This window comes from Odocoileus virginianus, chromosome 11 (genome assembly GCF_023699985.2).
Source record: "Odocoileus virginianus isolate 20LAN1187 ecotype Illinois chromosome 11, Ovbor_1.2, whole genome shotgun sequence".
Taxonomy (NCBI): domain Eukaryota; kingdom Metazoa; phylum Chordata; class Mammalia; order Artiodactyla; family Cervidae; genus Odocoileus; species Odocoileus virginianus.
This window is the reverse complement of record NC_069684.1, coordinates 54,445,872-54,469,435: the sequence shown is the minus strand read 5'-3', so window position 1 is coordinate 54,469,435 and position 23,564 is coordinate 54,445,872. Positions and strand designations below refer to the sequence as shown.

Genomic DNA, 23,564 nt, shown 5'->3' with positions numbered 1-23,564 from the left:
AGTTATATCTCTAATTTCTTTTTTCAGTAAAATTGTTTGAAGTTATTGAAACAGAGAAGACTCTCTATTTAGTCATGGAATACGCGAGTGGGGGTAAGGATGAGGGGAATGAAAAGTTATCTTTGATGAGACATGTAGAATTATTAATACCTGAAAGCTCATTATAATATCTGTGTCTTTATTGTTGTTAATGAATCTGTAGTTTTATTAAAATGCCTTTCAATGGTGTCTTTAGGAAAATTCACTGTTTGGTTACAAGATCTGTTGATCCTACAATTAAAAATTGGACTTTGACTTATTTAAAAATTATTTAAGGACGTTTTTCAAAACTAAATTTGCATTGTTATCTATGAATGTTTCACCACTCATCTTAATATTATATTATTATTATTATCTTCTAATACTATTTTCTCTTGGCTATAAATAAGAAATTTCAAACCCAGAATGTTTTTAGTAATGTTTATAGTAAAAGCCTGTTCTAGGTCACATTTTTGTTTCACTGATCACGTATTACAGATTCTCGCTATACATACATCTTCAAGATAATCTATAAAATGTTTCAATTTAAACAAGTATTGATGTATATATTTCATAAATTAGAATACTGAGTTGACAGGTAAATGGTAAGATACACTTCTAGTAGAATACAATGTTTATTTTGACTGTCTAGCATCAAAAATAGGATTTATTTTTAAACACTGATATAGAAAATCATTTTCATTTCCTGCACTTTCCTCAAATGAGAGATACATTGCCATAGAATCACTATTCTTTTAGGCATAAGCCTTAACTTTTTCAGAAAGACGTTTAAAATTTATGGAGTTAAATAATTTAATAAGTAAAAAGAGGATCTTGAAGGTTTTAAGGACTCATAGAATTTAAGCAATTAAAGAAGGAGGGCATTGGAAATTATTTAAACCAACTTGTCTAATTAACCTTTTTTTGCTAATCAATAGGAAAACTTAGTGTTGAGTCTAGTTTTGAGTCCTTTTAGCTAAAAAAGGATGTAGATTTTTATGATGTTCTGATTTTCTGTAACTTGAATAAAGACGATTTATTTTACTCTACAACATCTAGACTATGTATTTTTATACTGTCTCTTAGATTTTTTTTAAAAATTACTACAAATATTAAATATTTTAATTGTTTTTTTAGTATTTTAATAGATTTGGGTTTTTGCATCACTTTTTTTTTAAAACCCTGAAAATACTTCATGTAAGTTTTTTACATAACCCCAAAACCTAAATCATTAATGTTTTTTATTATCATAAGATTTTTAAAAATATTAATAGTCATGCAAACTTGCATAAAATGTTAGTCTGTAATAAAATTAATGAACCTTCAAATACCACATAATGAATTCTTTCTTCACTTAACTCTTCTTTAGTTTAAAGGAAAATGAACAGTTCATCAGTATGGGAATCCGTTGTGTTTATAGTTCAGTTAAACTTTTTTTAGTGATCTAAAGTCTCAAGAGAAGGGCTAGACATGGCTTTGATATGAGAACTTATAGACAGCTACAGATCTCTGGGTATTGTTCTGTTTTTATGAAGGCCCACCACAAGGCTGGGTTAGTACTAATGTGGTGCTGCTTTAGCAGTTAATGGTAAGTACAGTCAACTCTATTGGTGCTGATGAAGGGGAGCAAGGGCTGGAGTAATAGACAGCCCCCGGGGGCCTTACTGCTCTCCTTCAGTAGCAGGGGGGGTGGGGGGGGGCAGTGGGGTGTAGGGTAGGCTAGAGGGGTGTGTACTTTAGCTCATCCCAAACCAGGTGGTCTCTTACTTAATTCTGATTCCTGGTGATGGGTTTCCTTTGAGTCTTGCCAGTCAGTGATCCTGTAACAAAACCATCGCAGTTCTGTAGCAGTAAATCTAGAATCGACCTCTTACCTTTTAAACCCATAAATGACAAGATGACTCTGGTAAATAAAACAATATGTTTCCTCTAAAATTTATAGATATTTTAGGATTGAATCGGACATGCACACTGGAAACTTAGCATGAAAAACGGCCTCTTTGAGGAGTACATCTCTTGACTCTGGTTCATTCCTGGGGCAAAAGATCTTCAGTGATTAGAAGGGCAGGCAACTCCTATATGAACCATGTTTTGTTCAAGGGAACCTATTAGAAGTAGGCATCAGGGCTAATCCACAATGGTGTGTGTATTTCTCCTGTTGTTCATGCAAACATTATTTATTAAATGTTTACTACATACTAGGTGGTATTCGAGGTGCGAGCAACACATGGATGAACAGATACAAGGTCATTGCCATCAAAAAGATGACATTCTAGTTGGGGAAGCGTATGATAAACAAGTAATATATAATCAGTAAAGGACCGGGTCATGTCAACATCTGGGGTGTGAACGTTCCAGGCAGAACTTAAGGGCAGTCCAGGTTTTTGAACCCCTGCCGTATATATTATATCTTTCTCAGCCTAAATTCGCATATCTAGAGTTAACTGCTATGATGGGTCAGCTAGAGCATCTATTCATTTCTCTGTTTTTATCATCCCATTTAATCATTTAAGTATACCTTATATAATCTGCTAACATTGTAGATGTATTAGTTTCATCTGACATACATACATCATTGCATTTTGATTTTTAACATTTTACTTATGTCCTAGGATTGATATTGCATATATGTATATGTAATATATCTGTATACCTAGATACAAATATATAATTTATTGAGTGCTTACTATATGCCAGTCACTGTGCTAAGCACGTGCTTTATTTCATTAATCCTCACAACAGCCATGTGAGATAGGCAATAGGGAGAAAAGGGTTCTTAACATAGTTAAGAAATCTTCCTAATATCTCCCCGTAGCAACTAAGGGCTAAATCAGGATTCATACCAAAATTAGTCTGATTCTAAAACCTGAGTTTTTAACCACTTTGCTGTACTTTATAAGAACCCTTTAAGCCACTTGGTGAGTTTTTAATATACATGTTTGTCTATATGGTGCCAATTATAAGGATATAAAATTTTAATCCCTTACACTGAAGTATTTTATCTTTCATAATGTAACTGAACATTAGGTTTATTATTATTAATTAGAGAAAAATGAAAAAAACTTACATGTAAAGGATCTATTAGAAAATTTTTAACAGTTTCTAGTATCTTTAAATTATTTCAACAAATTTGTATTGTCTATCCACGTTGTGTCCTGTCATGGGGATGGTCATGCAGGTAAAGTATGGGTGTGATGACAGCATTCAAGAAGGTTGCAGCTCCTCTAGGGTAACAGGAGATGCACACAGGGTGGTTTCATTCTGTATAGTAAGTAGTTAAGTACCAGTGCAGGTGAAATGAGTATCATGAGAATGAACATGATCAAAATATGAAGGATAAGAATGAAATCAGTGTGGATGGAGATAGATGGAATTTGACCCAAGATTATATGATCAGTAGACTTTAAGAGAGTGAGCCAACATAATATGGCTTTTGGTATTTTATTTGAAATGTAAGCCCCAAATACAGAGCCAAATGTAACATTTGGTTGCCCATGCTGTGGCTTCCCTTTATTTGAATGGATAATAAAGAGTTGACTGTATTTTCACATAGTACTGAAAAGAAGAAAGAAAGTTTTCTTAATGTTTTTATGATTTTTTATTAAAGGAGTTTTGCTGATTCATAAGCTGCTACCAATATTTGGTTTTATATGTCTTTTTCCCTTTTTTTCTATCATGTAATAGTTTTAATTTATATAGAACTATCAGAAAAGTGTGGGCCAAAAGCTTCTTAAAAAACAAGGCAAAAACTTGACATTGCATATATTGTTAACTGAAAATCTATGTATATTTTACTGCCTGCTTTACCTTTCTGATTCAGGTGAAGTATTTGATTACTTAGTTGCCCATGGAAGAATGAAAGAAAAAGAGGCCCGTGCAAAATTTAGGCAGGTATGGAAAGTAGTTTTCAACTTTGTTTTGCTGATATTTTTAGTGATGTACAATGGACAGTATCACAAACCAGAATTCAGAGTACATGGTACTTTAAAAAGAAAAATTCATACTTTCTTTTTTAAGATGGAAAACTGAAAAAGAAATTTGTAAAGTAGTTATAATTGGTTATTTTTAGATCATCATAAATAGTAAAATGTTTATAGTTGAGACTCTTATTAATAACTCTTTGATAGTCTTGGAAATAGAGACCTAGAGTGAGATAGAAAATAAATACTTTAAACATTTATCCAGGAATTATTATTAAGTATTATTAGCTTTATGTGTACAACATAACTGTGTACTGTTTAAAAAGGTTTTTGTATTTTTTTAAGTAATTAAAGATATCTTGCTTTTGGAACTCCTATTTTTGTAGGTTTAAAGACTATGATCAATTTTATTTAGTCGAGTAGGGAAGGAACCTTGCCAGTGTGAAGAATATGGTAAGATATTGGTATTTCCAGGTCGACTTGATTATGATTTGTTACATAAATGATAAAATAAGAAAAAGCAATTTAAGTTCATCTAAGCTTTTGTTTCTAATTTTTAGGAATGAAGTAATTAAAATTAGTACACTTTAAAAATTACTGTAGCAATGTCAGATTAATAAATTGTAAATTGTTCATAAAATTTACTGAAGTAAAGTTTCAACAGATAACTTTCTATATGCCAAACTTTGCCTTAGTGAATTTAAAATACTCATTTAAAAGTAGTTCAGTATCTCTTCTGTAAGCGTGATTCTGCAATTAAAGTGATCCTGTAATCAGTAAGATTGGGTCATACTAATATGAAATGTTCCACTGTGAGATTTTTGTATATATGTTAACATGTAAACAATTATAGAAGTCCTGAAGAAGACGGGAGGAAAATACCTTTTTGACTATTTTTTTGACACAGCGCACTCTGAATTGATCATGGAGTGAGTTTATTTTGGGAAACATCTATTATTAATATCTGACGGAATCATTACTTTTTGGAACACAATATATAAAATGCTTTAGACCAAAGATATATACAGCCATTCATTATATTTGAAATGGATCTTAGAAGCATTTGACTTAAAATAGCTGAATCTAAAGACAGCTGGTAATGAGGAAGCAACATTGAGAAGCTGAACAGCGATCAGTCACATACTGTTAAATTCTTTTCTATGCTGGGTTGCAAGTCCAGGTTTACTTAAGTAAAGAACCACAATCATCACTTCAAATGTCATTGTTCTCTCCATGTCAGTCACTCTAGCTTTAGTAGCCAACTAGGAAGAAAATTCCAATTGACATTAGATATTTCCATTGAAATCTAAATCGGTATTTGAATGACTGTCACTGCTTACTCTTCTTTTTAGTTGGTTGATTTTATTTATTTATTATTAAAAACAACTGTGGTCAAAAATTTTACTAGGTACTATATGGGATTAGAGAAGGTGAAAATGCCTGCTGTTTTAAAGAGCTTACTCATCTTTACTGACAGGTGTAAGCAGGATAGGAGGCTGGGACACAGATATTTTCACAAAGATCCAAGTAATTATTAAGTGGCTCTTTTTTTTTTTAATGAAATCTGGATTACTTTGAAATGAGATCAGAGGTTGAATATGAAATGAATTCTATTTAAAATGTAAAACAATGGAAGTTTAAAAAATAATTCTCTGTTATAAATATTAAAGGTATTTTACTATCTATATGTGTTCCCCCAAAATTAAATAGGTAACCAACTCACATTTTTAAAAACAATGAAAACACACAATTTTGTAGTTATTTGTCAAAAAGTTGTTTTTGTTTTTATATTTATTTTTGCCAAGTTTATTTTTCTTTATAGGTTTAATTAAAACTCTAGTTAATGTATATTTATTTTATTTTTATTTGCTCTGTATTTCGTGCAGTTACTTTTAAGAGTTTAACAGTGAAGGGGAACATGATATATTAGTAAGGGTATATACACACCCTATACATGTATGTCCTTGACTCTACCATGAAGTATAACAAAAATACTATGACAGTTTAGGACCAATTTAGCAGCTATTGCTCCTACAGTACCTCTGCATTCCCTTAAGAGTCGAAGGCCTACAAGAAAATCACAATGTTGATTTAGCCTTCCCAATATCAAAGCTACAACTTGAAGCTTGGGAATTCCTGACCCACTTATAAATAATTGCAAAGCAAACCCCACAATTGCACCTCATGGTAAAACGTTGACATGTTTTGTTTTAGGGTCAGTGCAGGACTGATTCTCAGTCATGTTTTTGAGATTTGTAACAAAAGGATCATAAAGAAGTTCTTACATTGCATTTGTGGAGGTACAGAAGGTTTTGAGATGGGAGGGTCTGGCCATAGATTAATGCAGTAAAACTTGGATTTGTGGATGGGGATTCTTAATGTGAGTCAGAAGCCAGAGCTTCTTTCATTGTAGAAATTGTATCCTACTAGATCAGTGTGGTGGTATTATAAATTATCTTTCCCTTCTTAAGTCTTTAAGACGCAGGAGATTGTTATTCCAGAAGTGCCTATAGAACTGCTTTCATAGAAACTATCCTAAGGTGAAGTTCATGTTTGGTAACCAAATCATTGTCTGTAGCATGCCTTCTTTGCTGTATCAAGAGAAGGTGACTTGAAAAACATAATGCTATCAGCACAGTTCTGTCATCTGTGATATAAAAATAGCCTTATAGTATGAACGTCCTATCGCCTATATAATATATTCAGTAAGTTGAATTAATATTTACATATAAATGTATATCTTAACTAATGAACATATTTTGGTGAAAATTGGATATTACAATTTGAAGCATATTGCTTAAGAAAATGAATGCTACATATTACTTGTAGGGTTCTGCTGTATTTGGGAGACTCACACTTCAAATTGATTATAATCATTCACAGTTGTTCTGCTCAAAAATATTTCATGGTTCTGTAGCACCTGCTTAGTTTGGAATTCAGAGACTTTTGCCAACTTGTCTATCCAGGTTTAACTCCCAGTATTACCATCTTCCAACCTACTTTTCAGATACATTGTGTTGCCTCCACAGTAGGCATTTTACCCCCTTACCCACTACATCCCCATCCCCAAGCCTCCACATTTTAAAATATTTGTCCTTCATGTTGGCTTAGATCAAATGTCAGTATCACCAACCAGCTGGAAATTACTCTTATTTTTATGATTGCCTCGCTTCTTTGTACCCCTGCTTCTATGATTCTGCCTTGTTACATATATAGTTACTCATACACATACTTTTCCTCCCAGTCAGACGGTAAGCTCCTTATTAAGGGCAGGGTGCACATGTAGTGTCCATTTTTGTGTTCCCCTTGCAACTAGCACGTTTTCTTGCACATAGCAGGTACTCAATAAACTGTTGGATCAAACTGAGTTTAATAGAATTACATCTTACTCATTGTATGTTGATTTTGTTTTGAATTCATGTCTTCTCTGTCTTTGAACCATTTTAATATACATTAGAATAATTTTATAATACTGAAATATCAGCTTCACTTGTACTACTTCAGAGTTTTTTTTTTTCCTAACCAATATCCTATTAGCGTGGTCATACTTCACATCACCCTTAGACTTTAAAAATCTCATTTCTGTTCCCATTTGTAAATGCCTAACCAATGCTCAACATTCAGACCGTGTTTACATTTAACTGACTCCACAGACCTGAATGTTCTGCTGCGCTAAAATGGCCATACATATATGTATAAAGTAGCTCTTACCTGATTGCTATCAGATAGTTTCCATTTCTGTATTTTATGTAATAAAAGTATATAACTATCATAGAATTGCTTATAACCTATTTCTCACTTGTATCTTTGGCCCTTAAGCCATTGGGTTCTTTAGCAGTTATCTCCAAAGAGCCCTAGGTAATAGAAATTAAGACTGCATACAGAATCTGGTTACAAGGATAGAATACTTTGCCCAGCTGAATTAGTGACAGGTTAAAAATTAAATTTCATTTTTATACCTCTTGTTTTGAAACTTAGGTTTCCTTTTAAGGCTCAAAAATTTTTCCCTTTGCTTTGTAATATATGAACAGACAAAAATACAGTATTGCTAAATGCCCTGTTGATAAATTCTTAAGTCAGTTGACCTCCCTGAGAAACATGCCTTGAGCACATTTAATGTAATTCCTAAAATAGAGTTTTGCATTTTGAACTTGAGCCAACTATCTTGAAATGCTGATTCATGTGTGCCAAAATTCTTATTCCAACAGTGGAATAAATCATTTGACCCAAAACTATGAAGTATACATTTGATTGTGTAAACAAAGAAATATAACAACCTATAGGAAAAATCTTCAGGCACTCTGATAAATATTTAGTATATTTTAGCAAGAGAACACTACTTTTCCACATCGTCTGAATTTAAAAGTGAAAATTTTATCACTTTAGTACATATGGTTTTCTGAACTAAAGGAGCAGTGAAATTACTAAATGTAACTTTGAAATCCAAGCTAGTAAGTTCTCTAATTGGAATAATAATTGGGAAAAATGGATACTTTTACTATAATAATTTTGAATCTTTTATCCAAATATTTATTTCAGATTGTATCTGCTGTACAGTATTGTCATCAAAAGTGCATTGTTCACCGTGATCTTAAGGTAAGCAACTGGTTTTATAACAAAAATTTCTTATTATTAACAGATATTTGATACTGTCAGAGCTATTTTTTTGATTGCATGATTGTGCCAGACATTATAGAAGAAAATTAGTTTTTATTTAATTTTTTTACAGCAGCTTTTTATAAAAGGCAGCATTTTCTTTTTTTAAAATTGAAGTATAGTTGGTTTACAGTATCATGTTTGAGGTGTACAGTGATTCAGTTATATATTATATATATATTTTTTCAGGTTCTTTCCCATTATAGGTTATTACAAGACAGTGAATGTAGTTACCTATGCTATACAGGAAATCCTTTTTGCTTATCTGTTTTATCTGTGGTATTTTGTACCTGGTAATCCCATACTCCTAATTTATCCCTTCCCTCTTCCTCTTCCCTTTGGTAACCATTCGTTTGTTTTCTGTGTCTGAGTCTGTTTCTATTTTGTATATAGATCATTTGTATTATTTTTAGATTCCACATATAAATGATATTATATAATATTTGGGTTTCTTTGTCTGACTTCCTTCAGTTAGTATGATATTCTCTAGTCTGTCCATATTGCTGCAAATGGCATTATTTCGATCCTTTTTATGGTGAAGTAATATTCCATTGTGCATGTACACACAGAGACACCCCTGCATCTTCTTAAGCCAGTTATCTGTTGATGGGCACATGAATTGTTTCTGTATCTTGGCTGTTGTAAATAGTGCTGTTATGAACATTGGTGTGCGTGTATCTTTTCAAATTGAGTTCTTGTGTTTTCTGGATATATGCCCAAGAGTGGGATTACTGGGTAATGTGGTAGCTCTATTTTTTAGTTTTTTAAGGAACCTCCTTACTCTTCTCCATAGCCGGTGCACCAATTTACATTCCCACCAACAGTGTGGGAGGGTTCTCTTTTCTTCACCCTTTTAAGCATTTATTAATTGTAGACTTTTTGATAATAGCCATTCTGCCCATGGTGAAGTAATAACCTCATTGTGCTTTTGCTATATATTTATATACATTTTTCTAATAATTAGCAGTGTTGAGCATCTTTTCATGTGCCTTTTGGCCATTGTGTATGTCTTTGGAGAAGTGACTGTTTAGGTTGTCTGTCCATTTTTTGATTGACCTGTTGGTTTTTTGTATTATTGAGTTGTATGAGCTGTTGATATATTTTGAGTATTAACCCCTTGTTAATAAAAAGTTTAAAAATTTGCAAATAGTTTCTCCCATTCCTTGATTCTCTTTTCGTTTTCTTCATGGTTTCCTTTGCTGTGCAAAAGCTTTGAAGTTTGATAAGGTCTCTTTTATTTATTTTTGCTTTTATATCTTTTGCCTGAGGGAATAAACTTAACTAAGGAGGTAAAAGACCTATATGCACCTACAACACTGAAAACTGTAAAATATTGATGAAGGAAATTGAAGATGATCCAAAGAAATGGAAAGATACCCCATACTCTTGTATTGGAAGAATTAATATTGGTAAAATGCCACACTCCCCAAAGCAATCTACAAATGTAATGTAATTCCTAGGAAAACTTCCATGACAGTTTTCACAGAACTAGAACAAATAATCCTCAAATTTATATGGTACCACAGAAGACCTAGAATTGCCAAAGCAATCTTGAGAATAAAGAACAAAGCTGGAAGCACAGCCCTCCCAGACTTCAGATGATAACCACAAAGTTACAGTAATCAAAACAGCTTGGTATTGGCATAAAAGCAGACACATAGATCAGTGGAACAGAACCAAGAGCCCAGAAATAAACCCATACCCCTGTAATCAATTAATCTATGGCAAAGACAAAGGAGGCAAGAGTATACAGTGGAGAAAAGACAGTCTCTTCATCAAGTGGTGTTGGGAAAGCTTGACAGCTACATTTAAGTCAATGAAATTAGACCACTCTCTCACACCATATACAAAAACAAACTCCAAATGGTTTGAAGATCTAAATACAGGCATGACACCATAAAACTCCTCGAAGAGAACTGAGGCAAAATACTCTGACATAAATCATAGGAATATTTTATTAAAAGGCAGTATTTTCACTGAGCAAATGAAGAAAATGTGGATGAGAGGTTGTCTAGAATTAAAGGTTGAGAGGATTTGTTTCTGTTAATTAGCTTCTCTTAATACATAAATGTGAAACTTTGTCCCTAATTAAAAATGCCTGAGGCCCCATTCCATCAGAAGTAAGGTCAGGGTACAATATCCAGCTTTGTCTGATGTAAGAGCCAGTGCTCATCCTTACATTGAAATTCAGAGAAATATTAGAAAAATTTTAAATGTTTTTATGAATCCCTGGTGGCTTAGTTGGTAAATAATACGCCTGCAATGCAGGAGGGCCTGAGTTTGATCCCTGATTTGGGAAGCTTCCCTGGAGAAGGCAATGACTACCTGCTCCAGTATTCTTGTCCAGAATCCCATGGACAGAGGACCTTGGCAGACTACAGTGCATGCGGTCTCAAAAGAGTCCGACACGACTGAGCGACTAACACTATTACTACTATGAATATCAAATGCATGTGATTAGTATAAACTGGCATTCTTTAGACTAAGATATGTGTGATAGTCAAGAAATAATGGTGGCAATGAACATGGGAGGGCAGATACCTCTTGGAGGAACTGATTTCATTTTCTTTAGGTAGACTGAGAAGACAGATGGCTGGATCATGTGGTAGTTCTAGTTTCAGCTTTCGAAGAGATTCTATACTGTTTTGTAGAATTGCTATGCCGATTTACAGCCTTCCCAACAGAACACAGTGTTCTAGCTCCTCACATTATTGGTGACACTTATCTTTTATTTTTTTCATATAGCTATCCAGTCGTGAGATAATACCTCATTGTGGTTTTGATTTACATTTCTCTGATGATTAGTGATGTTGAGCAACTTTTCATATACCTGTTGACTGTATGTCTTCTTTGGTAAAATGTCTATGTAGATGTTTTGCCAATTTTTTAATCTGGGTTTTGGTTTTTTGATTATTGAGTCACGAGTTTCTTACGTATTTTAAGTATTAACCCCTTTCAGATATGTGGTTTGCAAATATTTTCTCTTATTCTGTGTTTTCATTTTGTTGATGGTTTCCTTTGATGTGCAGAAGCTTTTTAGTTTGATATAGTCTCACTTGTTTATGTTTGCTTTGGTTGCCTGAGCTTTTCATATATAATCCAAAAAGTTAATAATTGGTAACTTCCCTGGTGGTCCAGTGGTTAAAACTCCAAGGTTCCAATGCAAGGGGCACAGGTTGGATCCCTAGTCAAGGAACTAAGATCTCACATGCTGTGCGGTATGGCCCCACCCCCCAAAAGTTAGTAATACTGTATTAAGTACTGGAAGTTTGCTTAGAGAGTAGATTTCAGGTGTTCCCATCATTAATACCCAAGAAAAAGGTAACTGTGAGGAAATATGTTAATTAACTTTAGTAATCATTTCACTATGTGTATGTATATCAAATTATCATGTTCAGTTCAGTCACTCAGTCGTGTCTGACTCTCTGCTACCTCATGAACCGCAGCACACCAGGCCTCCCTGTCCATCACCAACTCCCGGAGTCCACCCAAACCCATGTCCATTGAGTCGGTGATGCCATCCAACCATCTCATCCTCTGTCATCCCCTTCTCCTGCCCTCAATCTTTCCCAGCATCAGGGTCTTTTCAAATGAATCAGCTTTTCGCATCAGGTGGTCAAAGTATTGGAGTTTTAACTTCAGCATCACTCCCTCCAGTGAACACCCAGGACTGATCTTCTTTAGGATGGACTGGTTAGATCTCCTTGCAGTCCAGGGGACTCTCTAGAGTTTTCTCCAACACCACAGTTCAAAAGCATCAATTCTTCAGCACTCAGCTTTCTTTATAGTCCAACTTACATCCATATGTGACCACTGGTAAAACCATAGCCTTGACTAGACGGACCTGTGTTGGCAAAGTAATGTCTCTGCTTTTTAATATGCTGTCTAGGTTGGTCATAACTTTCCTTCCAAGGAGTAAGCGTCTTTTAATTTCATGGCTGCAGTCAATATATGCAGTGATTTTGGAGCCCAGAAAAATAAAGTCAGCCACTATTTCCACTTTTTCCCCATCTATTTGCCATGAAGTGATGGGACCAGATGCCATGATCTTAGTTTTCTGAATGTTGAGCTTTAAGCCAACCTTTTCACTCTCCTCTTTCACTTTCATCAAGAGGCTCTTTAGCTCTTCTTCACTTTCTGCCATAAGGGTGGTGTCATCTGCATATCTGAGGTTATTGATACTTCTCTTAAATTATGTTTTTTTTATTAAAAATAATTTTAAAAAAAGAAATGGTTGAGGCCAAATTGATTTTTTTTTAAAAAAGTAAAAAGTTCCTCGTCTAAAAAAGTTTTTTCCCCCCTTTTCTCTTTTTTTCCAAATTTAATTTGCATGTTCCTTTTTTTTAAACTTCTTTTCCCATTGCCTATGTCAGTTACTCACAGTAATTTGTGTTATATTTGAATATACTGTCCTAAATAGTTGTTTGAAGTCTAGCACTGTATTTTGCTCCATTTTTCTGAGGTTATAGAGTTTCTCCTGCTTCAAATATTTCTATTTCTCAGTTTCCTCCCTCAGCCTTTTAAAGGGAAATCACTGCTGCAAAGAAAGAGAAAGAAGAGAGCTATTTATTTCCCTGCTTGTGTGTTTGACTCCTAGCTTGTTGTCTCATTTCTTAAATGGAATATATCTGCCAAAAAAAAAATTCATCACCTTGTGATTCTCCTCTAGTCCTGTGGAGGGAGTTTCCTGTGTGCACTTGGGAGGAAACCTCAAAACCCTCTCCAGCTCTCCTCTTCTGGGGCAGCCTTGGGTACTTTGCTGTCTTATCCAGACATCTTTAGAGAGACTGAGCTAAGTCTAGCTTGCTCCCAGGATGCCACAGAAATTTACAATCACCAGACCCTTACATCAGAACATCAAAGTAACCTGGTTTTGTCACACAGTCCATAACATTTTGATCTAATATAAATCTTCCAAATCTGTGTGCTGTTATGCCACATTTTTTGCATATTTTGGGAATTATCTGTATCTTTATTTTCTAAAACAGGATGAAAACAAATATCACAAACTAGTATTTCTTAAGAAAAGAAGGAGGTAAGGGAAGGAAGATACATGATGGGCTGACTGCTGAGCTCTGCTGACTGTTGGACACTTAAGTGATGTAAAGAACTCTGGATTTGTTTTAGTCAAATTTTACTCCATTTTGTAACCTGATAAAACACATCTACAAACTAAGTGATAACTTTGTTATTCTGTCAGTTTAGCATAGAATGAAACAAAACGTGTACAAAAGCAAGTCCTTTATTAAATTACTTGCATGTATAAAAGGTACATTTAAATGTTTTTCATTAAATGGTTCTGATTCAGGAATATTTTAGAAAACCTGTTTTTCAAAACATAGGGAGAAATCTCTTCTTTCTACCGTAATAAACCTCCAGTAAAAGAATCTAGTTTTAGAAAATTAAAAAGAGGCTTAAAACAGGTAAGACCTAATGGAGACTAATGTATTGCTTTCTTTTACTGGAAGGATAGAACTTTGTTGAGGATGCATTTTGCAAGAGAGTGCAAGGAATAAATTCATTAGTCATGGAACCCCTGACTTGCTTTAACCAGGAATACTCTATTCAAACAGAGCATATTTGGGTAAATTGGTTGGTTTAACCCCATAGCGTATTAGTGTTTTGTTGACTTATCTTCTTTAGAATAGGTCATATTAAGGTACAATTCCAGGATGTTTCTTACCATAAGAAAGAAAATTAGGCTTAAAATGATCTCTGGGAGAAAACAGTTTTTAAATAACCTTTCTTAAACAGTTACACATGTGTGCATACTGAGTTGCTTCAGTCGTGTCCAACTCTTTGCAACCCTATGGACTGTAGCCTGCCAGGCTTCTCTGTCCATGGGATTCACCAGGCAAGAATACTGGAGTGGGTTGCCATGCCTTCCTCCAGGGGATCTTCCCAACCCAGGGATTGAACCTGCATCTCTTATATCTCCTGCATTGGCAAGTGGGTTCTTTACAACTAGCACCACCTGGGAAGCCCAAAGAGTTACATATATGTATATAAATGAAACCTTCCTGTATAGTGTTAAAATTCAGTCTTTGTCATTGTTCAGTTATTCAGTCGTGTCTGACTCTTTGCGACCCCATGGACTGCAGCATGCCAGGCTTCCTGTCCATCACCAACTTCTGGAGCTTACTCAAACTCATGACCATCAAGTCAGCGATGCTATTCAACCATCTCATCCTCTGTCGTCCCCTTCTCCTCCTGTTTTTAGTCTTTCCTAGCATCAGGGTCTTTTCCAATGAATTAGTTCTTTGCATCAGGTGGCCCAAGTATTGGAGTTTCAGCGTTAGCATCAGTCCTTCCAGTGAATATTCAGGGTTGATTTCCTTTAGAATTGACTGGGTTGACCTCCTTACAGTCCAAGGGACTCTGAAGAGTCTTCTCCAGCACCACAGTTTGAAAGCATCAGTTCTTCAGCACTCAGCCTTCTCTCTGGTCCAACTCTCACATCTGTTCATGATTACTGGAAAAACCATAGCTTTGACTATATGGACCTTTGTTGGCAAAGTGATGTCTTTGCTTTTTAATACGCTTTCTGGGTTTGTCATAGCTTTTCTTCCAGACATCTTTTACTTTCATGGCTGCAGTCACCGTCTGCAGTGATTTTGCAGTCCAAGAAAATAAAGTCTGTTGTGGTTTCCATTTTTATACACCATCTGTTTGCCATGAAGTGATAGTGTTAAAATTCAGTCCTATATAGATGTAATTCTGAACAATCAGACATTGGAGTACTCTGCTCGGCTTCTCAGTTGGACGTTATATTTAAAAACGAAAGACAAGAAATGGGAGACTGAGACCGATGGGTATACACTACTGCGTGTAGAATAGGTGACTAAGGAGAGCCTCCTGCGCCGCGCAGAGACGCCTCCTGAGCGCTCTGTGGGGCCTGGCTGGGGTGGAAATCCGGGAAAGGGCAGACAGGTGTATGCGTGTGAATGAGTCACTTTGCACTACAGCAGACGCTGACACAGAACTGTAAAGCAACTAAACTCCAGTAAGAATTAATGACAAACTTTAAAAAAGTAACTGTGTGGTAATAGATATGTTAATTAACTAGATTATGGTCATCATTTCACAATGTATAGGTTTATTAAATTACCACTTTGTATACCCTTTTAAAAAGTAATGCTGTAAAGCCTAAATATATTCAATTTTTGTCAGTCATACCTCGGTGAAGCTTGGAAAAAGTTTTTAAGTAATAAAAAATTCACATAATCTTAAAAAGAGAGACAAGAATACATGTTTAAGATCTGAGCAATTATAATGAACATTTTATTTTGTGTAGGCTCTTTACATTGTCCTTTTTATTATTTTCTTCTTAGGCTGAAAACCTTCTCCTTGATGCTGATATGAATATTAAAATTGCTGACTTTGGTTTTAGTAATGAATTTACAGTCGGGAACAAGTTGGACACATTTTGTGGAAGCCCACCTTATGCTGCTCCTGAGCTTTTCCAAGGGAAGAAGTATGACGGGCCTGAAGTAGACGTGTGGAGCCTCGGCGTCATTCTCTACACGTTAGTCAGTGGCTCCTTGCCTTTTGATGGCCAGAATTTAAAGGTATTGGCTATATTCGCTATTAATGTTCTATCCCCAATCACGATGATTTCATCAGCCAGCAATAAATGCTTTCTTTTGCTTTTAAGGAACTGCGGGAGCGGGTCTTACGAGGGAAGTATCGTATTCCCTTCTATATGTCCACAGACTGTGAAAACCTTTTGAAGAAATTATTAGTGCTGAATCCAATTAAGAGAGGCAGCTTAGAAGTAAGTAATTTTTTCTACCCTATGTTTAAAATTTGACAATTAAAATATTTGAGAAACTGACCCGTGTTTTTTAAGGAAAATTGCCAGATCATCTCATCTGTCTTTTGTTCAAACTACAGAAGGTCACATGATGCTTTCACTACTCAAAAGTTGTGCAATGGGTTTCTCTAGAGACTCTTATTTCTTCTTCATCCTGCAATGAAGTATTCAAACAACATCAAAATAGGGATAAGATTGACTTAGTTGAAGAAGAAGGAAAACCTAGCCTCTGTCAGAATTGCTTGGTCCAATATAGAAACCTTGTATTTACGAAGTACAAATATTTCAAGGATGAAAGAAGATAGTGAAATTTGAATCCAGTGAATACTCCACGACTGTATCTGATGGTAAAAAATTCAGTAGAACCCTCTCAACGTCAGTACAAAAAATTTGATGTATTTAATAACTAGAACATGTTGGAAACAAGTATTTCATTTCTTACCACACTGTTTTGTTGCCTATATACATTCCACATATGTGAGATATTTATAATAATAGATGCTAGTATAAAAGTATTAAGTATATTGCACCCACTGATGTCAGAGGCTCATGTAACCATAAAGGTCTAACATCTTTTCCTTCTGGTGCTATAATCTGAACAACTTATTAAGTATTTTGCCCATTTGTTTTTAAGAATATTTTCACCTGTACTAAAGTAATTTCAGAGATTCAGTGTGTGTTGTTCTCTAGTACTTTTTGTCTTCATTTATTTGCCTTAGTAGATAGGGTAGGAAATGCAGAGAATTAACCTCATGTACACTGTACTTTTTTAGTGTAGCAATGGGGCTTTCTGGCACGGACTCCATGCTGGTTAGGAGGCCGCCTTATAGTGAGCCATCCCTGTGTACAGAGCTCTCAGGTTAGTCTGGGCTTTGTGACTTTATTACCACAGTGCTTTTCACTGAAAGATGCAGTATGTCTGGATGGAAGTTCAGGGATGGTGACTTCCACTGGGAAGTTAAATGCTTTATATCAGTGAATCAATCATCAGATGTTTTTTACTGAATTATTTGTTTAAATGTGATCAGTTCCTATAATTTTTTTCTGTTTCTTTTTTTTTCCTTTGGGGGTCAAATGACATGTTAATAATGTTTTAATGGATAAATCAATGCTGTAAAAAAGCCCACTTTTCATATTACTGCTCTTCTAAACTTACTTTCAAACATTATAATACAAAATTAAGTGAAATAGTTAAAATTGTGGACACTCATCAGTTGTAAAATTTTATAGGGACAAAAACTTCTCTTAATCCTGCTCTGTGACCTGTTTTTGTCACTGGAGTCAAGTTTATATGCATGTCACTTAATAAAAAAATCTCCAAGAGTTGAGGCAAAAAGACCAACAAAAACTATATAAGGGGAATAGATGTTAAAATTTCTGTGTACAGTTGATAAGATGTACTTGATGTCTTAATGATGATTCATTTGCAATAATAGTCAAGTATTTAACTCTTTTATCCTTAACATTAAAATGTGAAGGATTAAAGTATTAGAATTCTCTGAGTAGAATTAAAATTCCAAATTATTATTATGAAAACATTTGCTCATCAGAAGTTCAATTTGATGTATTTGAGTATAGTCTGGAACCTCCTGTTTCAGCTTATCAAAACTGTTTTCCAGCCATGGAACCAGGAGTCTACATTGGAAATGCTACCATAATATTGCAGATATCACTATACAAAGGCTGTTCTGCTTCACAATTCCCAGAGCTGACTTTCCAGAGAAACCTGATACCAATTTAAATAAAAGATTTCTTATACAAAATCTTAAGAAACTCCCTTAGAAATAACAATGATGTTAAAAATTGTATTAGCCTTCACTTTTATTTTCATAGGAACTTTATTGTCAACTTTGCAATTTAAAATCTATGAACTTTTAAAAACAGCCATTTTCAAAACACCAGTCTACAGTAGGTAAACAAATTTTTATACAGTAATGTTTTCATGTCATATTGCATTCTTTTTTATTGTTAACTTAAACGTTTATAGTTTGTACTCTTTGCTTTATCATGAGAATGACCTCCTTCCCTTTATGTATCAAAGTTTAACTGTTTTCTTGCTAGTTGCATATTTGAACTGTTTTCATTGTTTTTGCTAAAATTAATGTGATAAACTTTTTTCCTTTGGGATATATGCTTAGATAAACACTCCAAGCCCATAGTTACTGAGTCGGAAGGTATAAGCAGTCTGCTAGGTCCTGTGTATCATTGCCAAAAGATTGTATGTGACCTAAAGCACTTGAGGGTATCTGTTCTCCACAGCTTGTTTCTGTATTGGATAGAATAATTTCTAGTAATTGATGTCTTTGTGGTAGTAATACAGTCATAATCGCCTTAATTTGTGTTTCTTTCATTAGAGATAATGCTCAGTGTTTTTAATGAATAGGTTAAGGGTACTTATTCATGTCTAAGCTCTCTGTGTCCCTTTAGCTGCTTGACTGAAGGAGTCTGGTTAATCAGCTTTGTAGACTTATAGCAACTTTGTACATTTTGATATGAAATATTTCCCAAGTCCCATTTTTTTTTTAATGGAACTTGATTTTTTTCAGTGTTATTTGAGTATCATGAATTACTGAGTAAACTCTAGTCTTTCCTGACTGTATAATTTGCTAATATTAAAATTTGATTTAAAGAATCTTGATTCAAGTAATCTGCTTATTGTCTTATTAAACTTCTTATTTAACTTACACACCTTCCTGTTGCTTCTTGGATATGACTGTGTATTTCTCAGGCCTTATAAGTTATGTGCCTTAATCCTCCATGAGAAAAAAATTAATGAAATTGATTTCATATTATCCTTGCTTGACCTTTAGTTGTTTCTAGATCTAAATAGTTATATACCTTTCTTAGGCTGTGTATATGAATGCTTTCAGCTCTTCCTAATTGCGATCATAATGGGAGAGACAGGATCACACGTGATTTTAAAAGGATTTGTGTTTTATGCTGTGCACTGTTTTTTTTCCCCTATTAGAATATTGGTATGTCTGAATTTTTTTTTTTTTTTAGAAAGAAGCCGAAAAACACTTCTGCTGTCTCATCTTTGTATATTTTCTTTAATTTTTCCAGTCCTTAACCAAAATGTTTCAAATAATAACAGTTTGAGCCTAAAGCAAAGCCCTTCCTTACTGCTTTTTCTCTGTCATTTTTAGTCCTCAAGAAGTACTTTTCTACTTTTAATATCTTTTTCAGCTGCTGCTAAGATAATCTTAAAAATTTTGCTTGTGTTTGCCTAGTACAAGTGGTAGTAAAGCAAAAAACAACAATAATAACCATTTTTGAAATGAAAATTTTTGAGTACAAATTCAGGTGCATATGGGGTATACTTTATAAAGGCTAAAATAATTTAAGAAAAAGTATTTTCATCTGGCCAATCTAAAGTCCATAGTCTTTTAATGTGTGGACCTATGCATAGGGTTTTTATTTCTGTTGTTAATTTGTTTAATTCTTTATAATTCATCTGTGTCCATTATTTTGCTAGAGTTTCTCATCAAGTAGTCATCTCTGTTCACTGGCAGTGATGGCTAAAGTAAACTTTGTTCAGTTTTGGAGTCTTGTTTGTCCTCTTGTTTCTTGTGTTGAGGTATCTCAAATGAAATCTGAAATGGATTAGTTTGTTCACCTGTTCTAGTGCAGTGTATTGGCCATTGCACCATAGCTCCCTGTTGCTCCTTCCTCCTAACGCAGGCAAACAAAGTTCTACTTCCTGTTTCTATGAGTTTTATTTAAAATAATCCTTTATGTAAGTAGATCCTTTATTTAAAGGACCTTATAAGTAGATCCTTTATATAAGTAGAATCATGCAGTGTTTGCTTTCCTGTGATTGGCTATTTTTTCTTAACAGTCTCCTCAGAGTTCATCCACATTATAGCATATGGCAGAATTCCCTTGTTTTCTAAGGCTAACACTTCACTGTATGTGCATATCACATTTTCTTTTTCCATCCATCAGACATTTAGATTATTTCTACATCTTGGCTATTGTGAATAATGTTGCAGTGAACATGGGTATGAAATATCTCTTCAAGATCCTGTTTTCAGTTATTTTGGATATATACCTAGAAATGGGATTGCTGGATCAGATAGTTGTTCCGTTTTTAGTATATTAAGGAGCCTCCATACTGTTTACCATAGTAACAATACCATTTTACAGTCATACCAACAGTGCACAAGGGTTTCAGTGTCTTCATATTCTCATCAACACTTATTTTCTTTCTTTTTTTTTTTTTTTTGACAGTTGTCATCCTAACAGATATGAGGTGATATCTCACTGTGATTTTGATTTCCCTGATGATCAGTAATGTTGAGCCTCTTATCACATGCTTATTGGCTACTTGTATATATGCTTTGGAGATATGCCTATACAGGTCCTTTGCCCATTTTTTATTTTGAGCAATTTTTTGTTGTTATGGAGTTATAGGAGTTGTTTATATGTTCTGGATATTAACCCCTTATGTGATGTATGGTTTGCCAATAGTTTCCTTGTTCCATAGACTGTCTCTCCCAGGTTGCCTTTTAATAGCCCAGGGTTGACTGTTGTTTCAGTGTCGGCTTAAATTTGACTCTGGTAATGCACACCAGTGCCTGTTTTCACACTGATTCTTAATAATTCCTAGTTCTAGACTTAAATCTTAACTGTCCTCTCTTCCCATATTCTATAAGCTATCATCATTGCCTAACCCTGATTTCCATTTCCTGTGATCTCTTCTTTCCTAATGTTTTAGTGAGGATTCTAAAATATAGCAGATGATTTTAAAATCAGCACGGTATATATTTGGTAGAAGACCAAGAGAAAAATCTCTTCATCATTCTTAACTGTAAAAATACGACATAGAAGTTAAAATCAGTAGGTGTGTGAAAATACTCCTTTTAGAGGAACATAGGCAGCAGGCAGTGTATTTTGAGTCAGTTCATTTGGTGAGTGTGCAGGATGATGGGTATAGTTGTCATAAGATGTATTAATACAAGTATGTCTCAGGCCTGTACCTTCTGTTGGCCTGCTAATTAAACTAGAAACAGTAACTTTAGTTTGAAAATGTCACATGATTCTTGTTAATTAAACTAGCAAATTTCACATTTACTAAAAAAAGAGCTAATATAAGTGATTGAATGTCCTGATTGGCCAAACATAATGTAGAGTTTATTTCCTAGCAAATAATGAAAGATCGGTGGATGAATGTTGGTCATGAAGAAGAAGAACTAAAGCCATATGCTGAGCCTGAACCGGATTTCAATGACACGAAAAGAATAGGTAAGCATTTAAGTATTGTGAGAGGTGCTGTCCCGAGGCTATAAGTCAGAGTCCTTTAGTCTACCAAAATTGTGTTTAAAATGTAAATTGGAAGGAGTTTTTATTTGAAAAATGCTTACATTATCATCTTTTCTTTCTTCAGATATACACTAAACATTGCAAAATTCAACTTCCTTATTTTGTTCTCATGTATTGTAATCTAAAACAATTGTTGGCAACAGTGATATAAAAATGGAAACAATGTAAATAAGCCTCATCCTTTTCTTTCAACAGTTCCTAAGAGAGGAATGACTGATTTAAGAGTCAGCACTTTTCAGACTGATAAATATCAGCAAAATATAGCACGTATTTTAACCAAAAATATAGAGGCAGTGAGTTAGCGGGAGGAGCACTTTGGTCCCCTCTTGGTTTCCCACTAATTCAAGAGGGTCCATCCTCCACACCCAGTCAGTGTGTGTCCGCTTCCAGCCTACTCCCCGTTCCTTCTCAAAGCCATCAGAAACTCAGAGCTGAGTCATCTCGGCTAGGCTCCTGTCTTGCTTGAGGGCAGAACAGCAAAGGAGGAGCATTTGAGGGAGGTAGAAATCTGATCAGAACTGTGGAATTCAAGCCTTCCGAAGAATCAACCTGCCTACAGTTCAGAAACCAAATTTGTCAAGTGATGAGAGAAACCGCTCCATGAGTGCCTGAGTATGTGTTGCAAGAGAGAGAAGATATTCTGTGTATGTCACAGACAGATACTATATCTATCTGGACAAAGGAACTCAGCTCAAGAATGTGCTAGGCAGAAATGGAGTAGGCTTGGAAATATATTGACTCATGAGAGAGTTTCTGCCTGAAAAATTGGGGATGTACAGTATCTAACTACATAGAATCTGTATATTAGTAGACCAGAAGTTTTTAAATTAAAGTTACACTTTAAAATGTTAGAACTTAGTTTTCATACCTAATGTGGACAAACTTGCCCATTTTTGTTGGTTTGTTTACTAAAATACACTCATTTTCAGAAATTTTGCATTTTGTTTTTTATTTCTAGATATCATGATCACCATGGGATTTGTACGAGATGAGATAAATGATGCCTTAATAAATCAGAAATATGATGAAGTCATGGCTACTTATATTCTGCTAGGTAGAAAACCACCTGAAGTAAGTTTTTCACCTTTTCAGATTAATGTTTTCAGATTATTTTTTAAGCTAAGTTACAGCTTAAGTATAGATATAATATTAGCAAATATATTCTAGGTGGTATAAAAAAATATAAAAACACTAACATTCTTATTTATTAGAATTCAAAATTCACAGTGGTAAGTTATGAACTAATCTTATTTCTCTGAACACGAAGAGATTGTTTGGAAAGAGTAGGCAGTGTCTTGCTTAGCTCTGAGAGACCCTGTTCCATCGGGTCCATGAGAACAGCATCCCCCAAATGCAGGAGCCCTTCCAAAGGCAGCATGGTTATTCCAGGCGCACAGAACACCAGTAACTGAAACAAAGGGACACAACAGCATTTAAAACAAAATACAGGCGGGAGCCCAGGGAAGGGTCATTTTGTGATATGTTTTGCCTTGTAGAGTGTCAAGTGTTTTTATACATCAACTGGGAATTCTCAAGGCCAGTTGAGATCTATAGTAGGGAGAGAGAGAGTAAAGAAGTCACTATGCCAGTGGTTATTGAGCCATGAAAGCAAATGATCCTTTGGACCAGCAAATACAAAGGTATAAATTGAGAGTCAAGAATAGCCCAGAGCTTTGACAGTTGGTGGGAGGCATTTTGTAGAATAGGATTAAATTATTTAAAGTAAATAGTAACTATTAGTGAATCAGTACATTCAGCTGACGTTTATTGAACCTGCTTTGTACCAGAAATCATGCTACATACTGGAATAGAAAGATTAGAAGGTCTCTGCTCTC

The 23,564-nt window shown here is 34.6% G+C and overlaps 1 protein-coding gene across 4 annotated transcripts in view; it reads left to right on the top strand.

Moving 5' to 3' along the window:
* The window catches only part of MARK1 (microtubule affinity regulating kinase 1), a 132,594-nt gene that overhangs the window by 87,230 nt on the left and 21,800 nt on the right, over positions 1-23,564 (top strand). For all 4 annotated transcript variants that reach the window (XM_020892528.2, XM_020892529.2, XM_020892526.2 and 1 more), the window contains exons 5-11: positions 28-93; positions 3,839-3,909; positions 8,478-8,534; positions 15,926-16,162; positions 16,249-16,368; positions 21,552-21,651; positions 22,688-22,800. In XM_020892528.2, the coding sequence (XP_020748187.2) occupies positions 28-93; positions 3,839-3,909; positions 8,478-8,534; positions 15,926-16,162; positions 16,249-16,368; positions 21,552-21,651; positions 22,688-22,800 (764 nt within the window). The remainder of the gene's footprint in view (positions 1-27; positions 94-3,838; positions 3,910-8,477; positions 8,535-15,925; positions 16,163-16,248; positions 16,369-21,551; positions 21,652-22,687; positions 22,801-23,564) is intronic.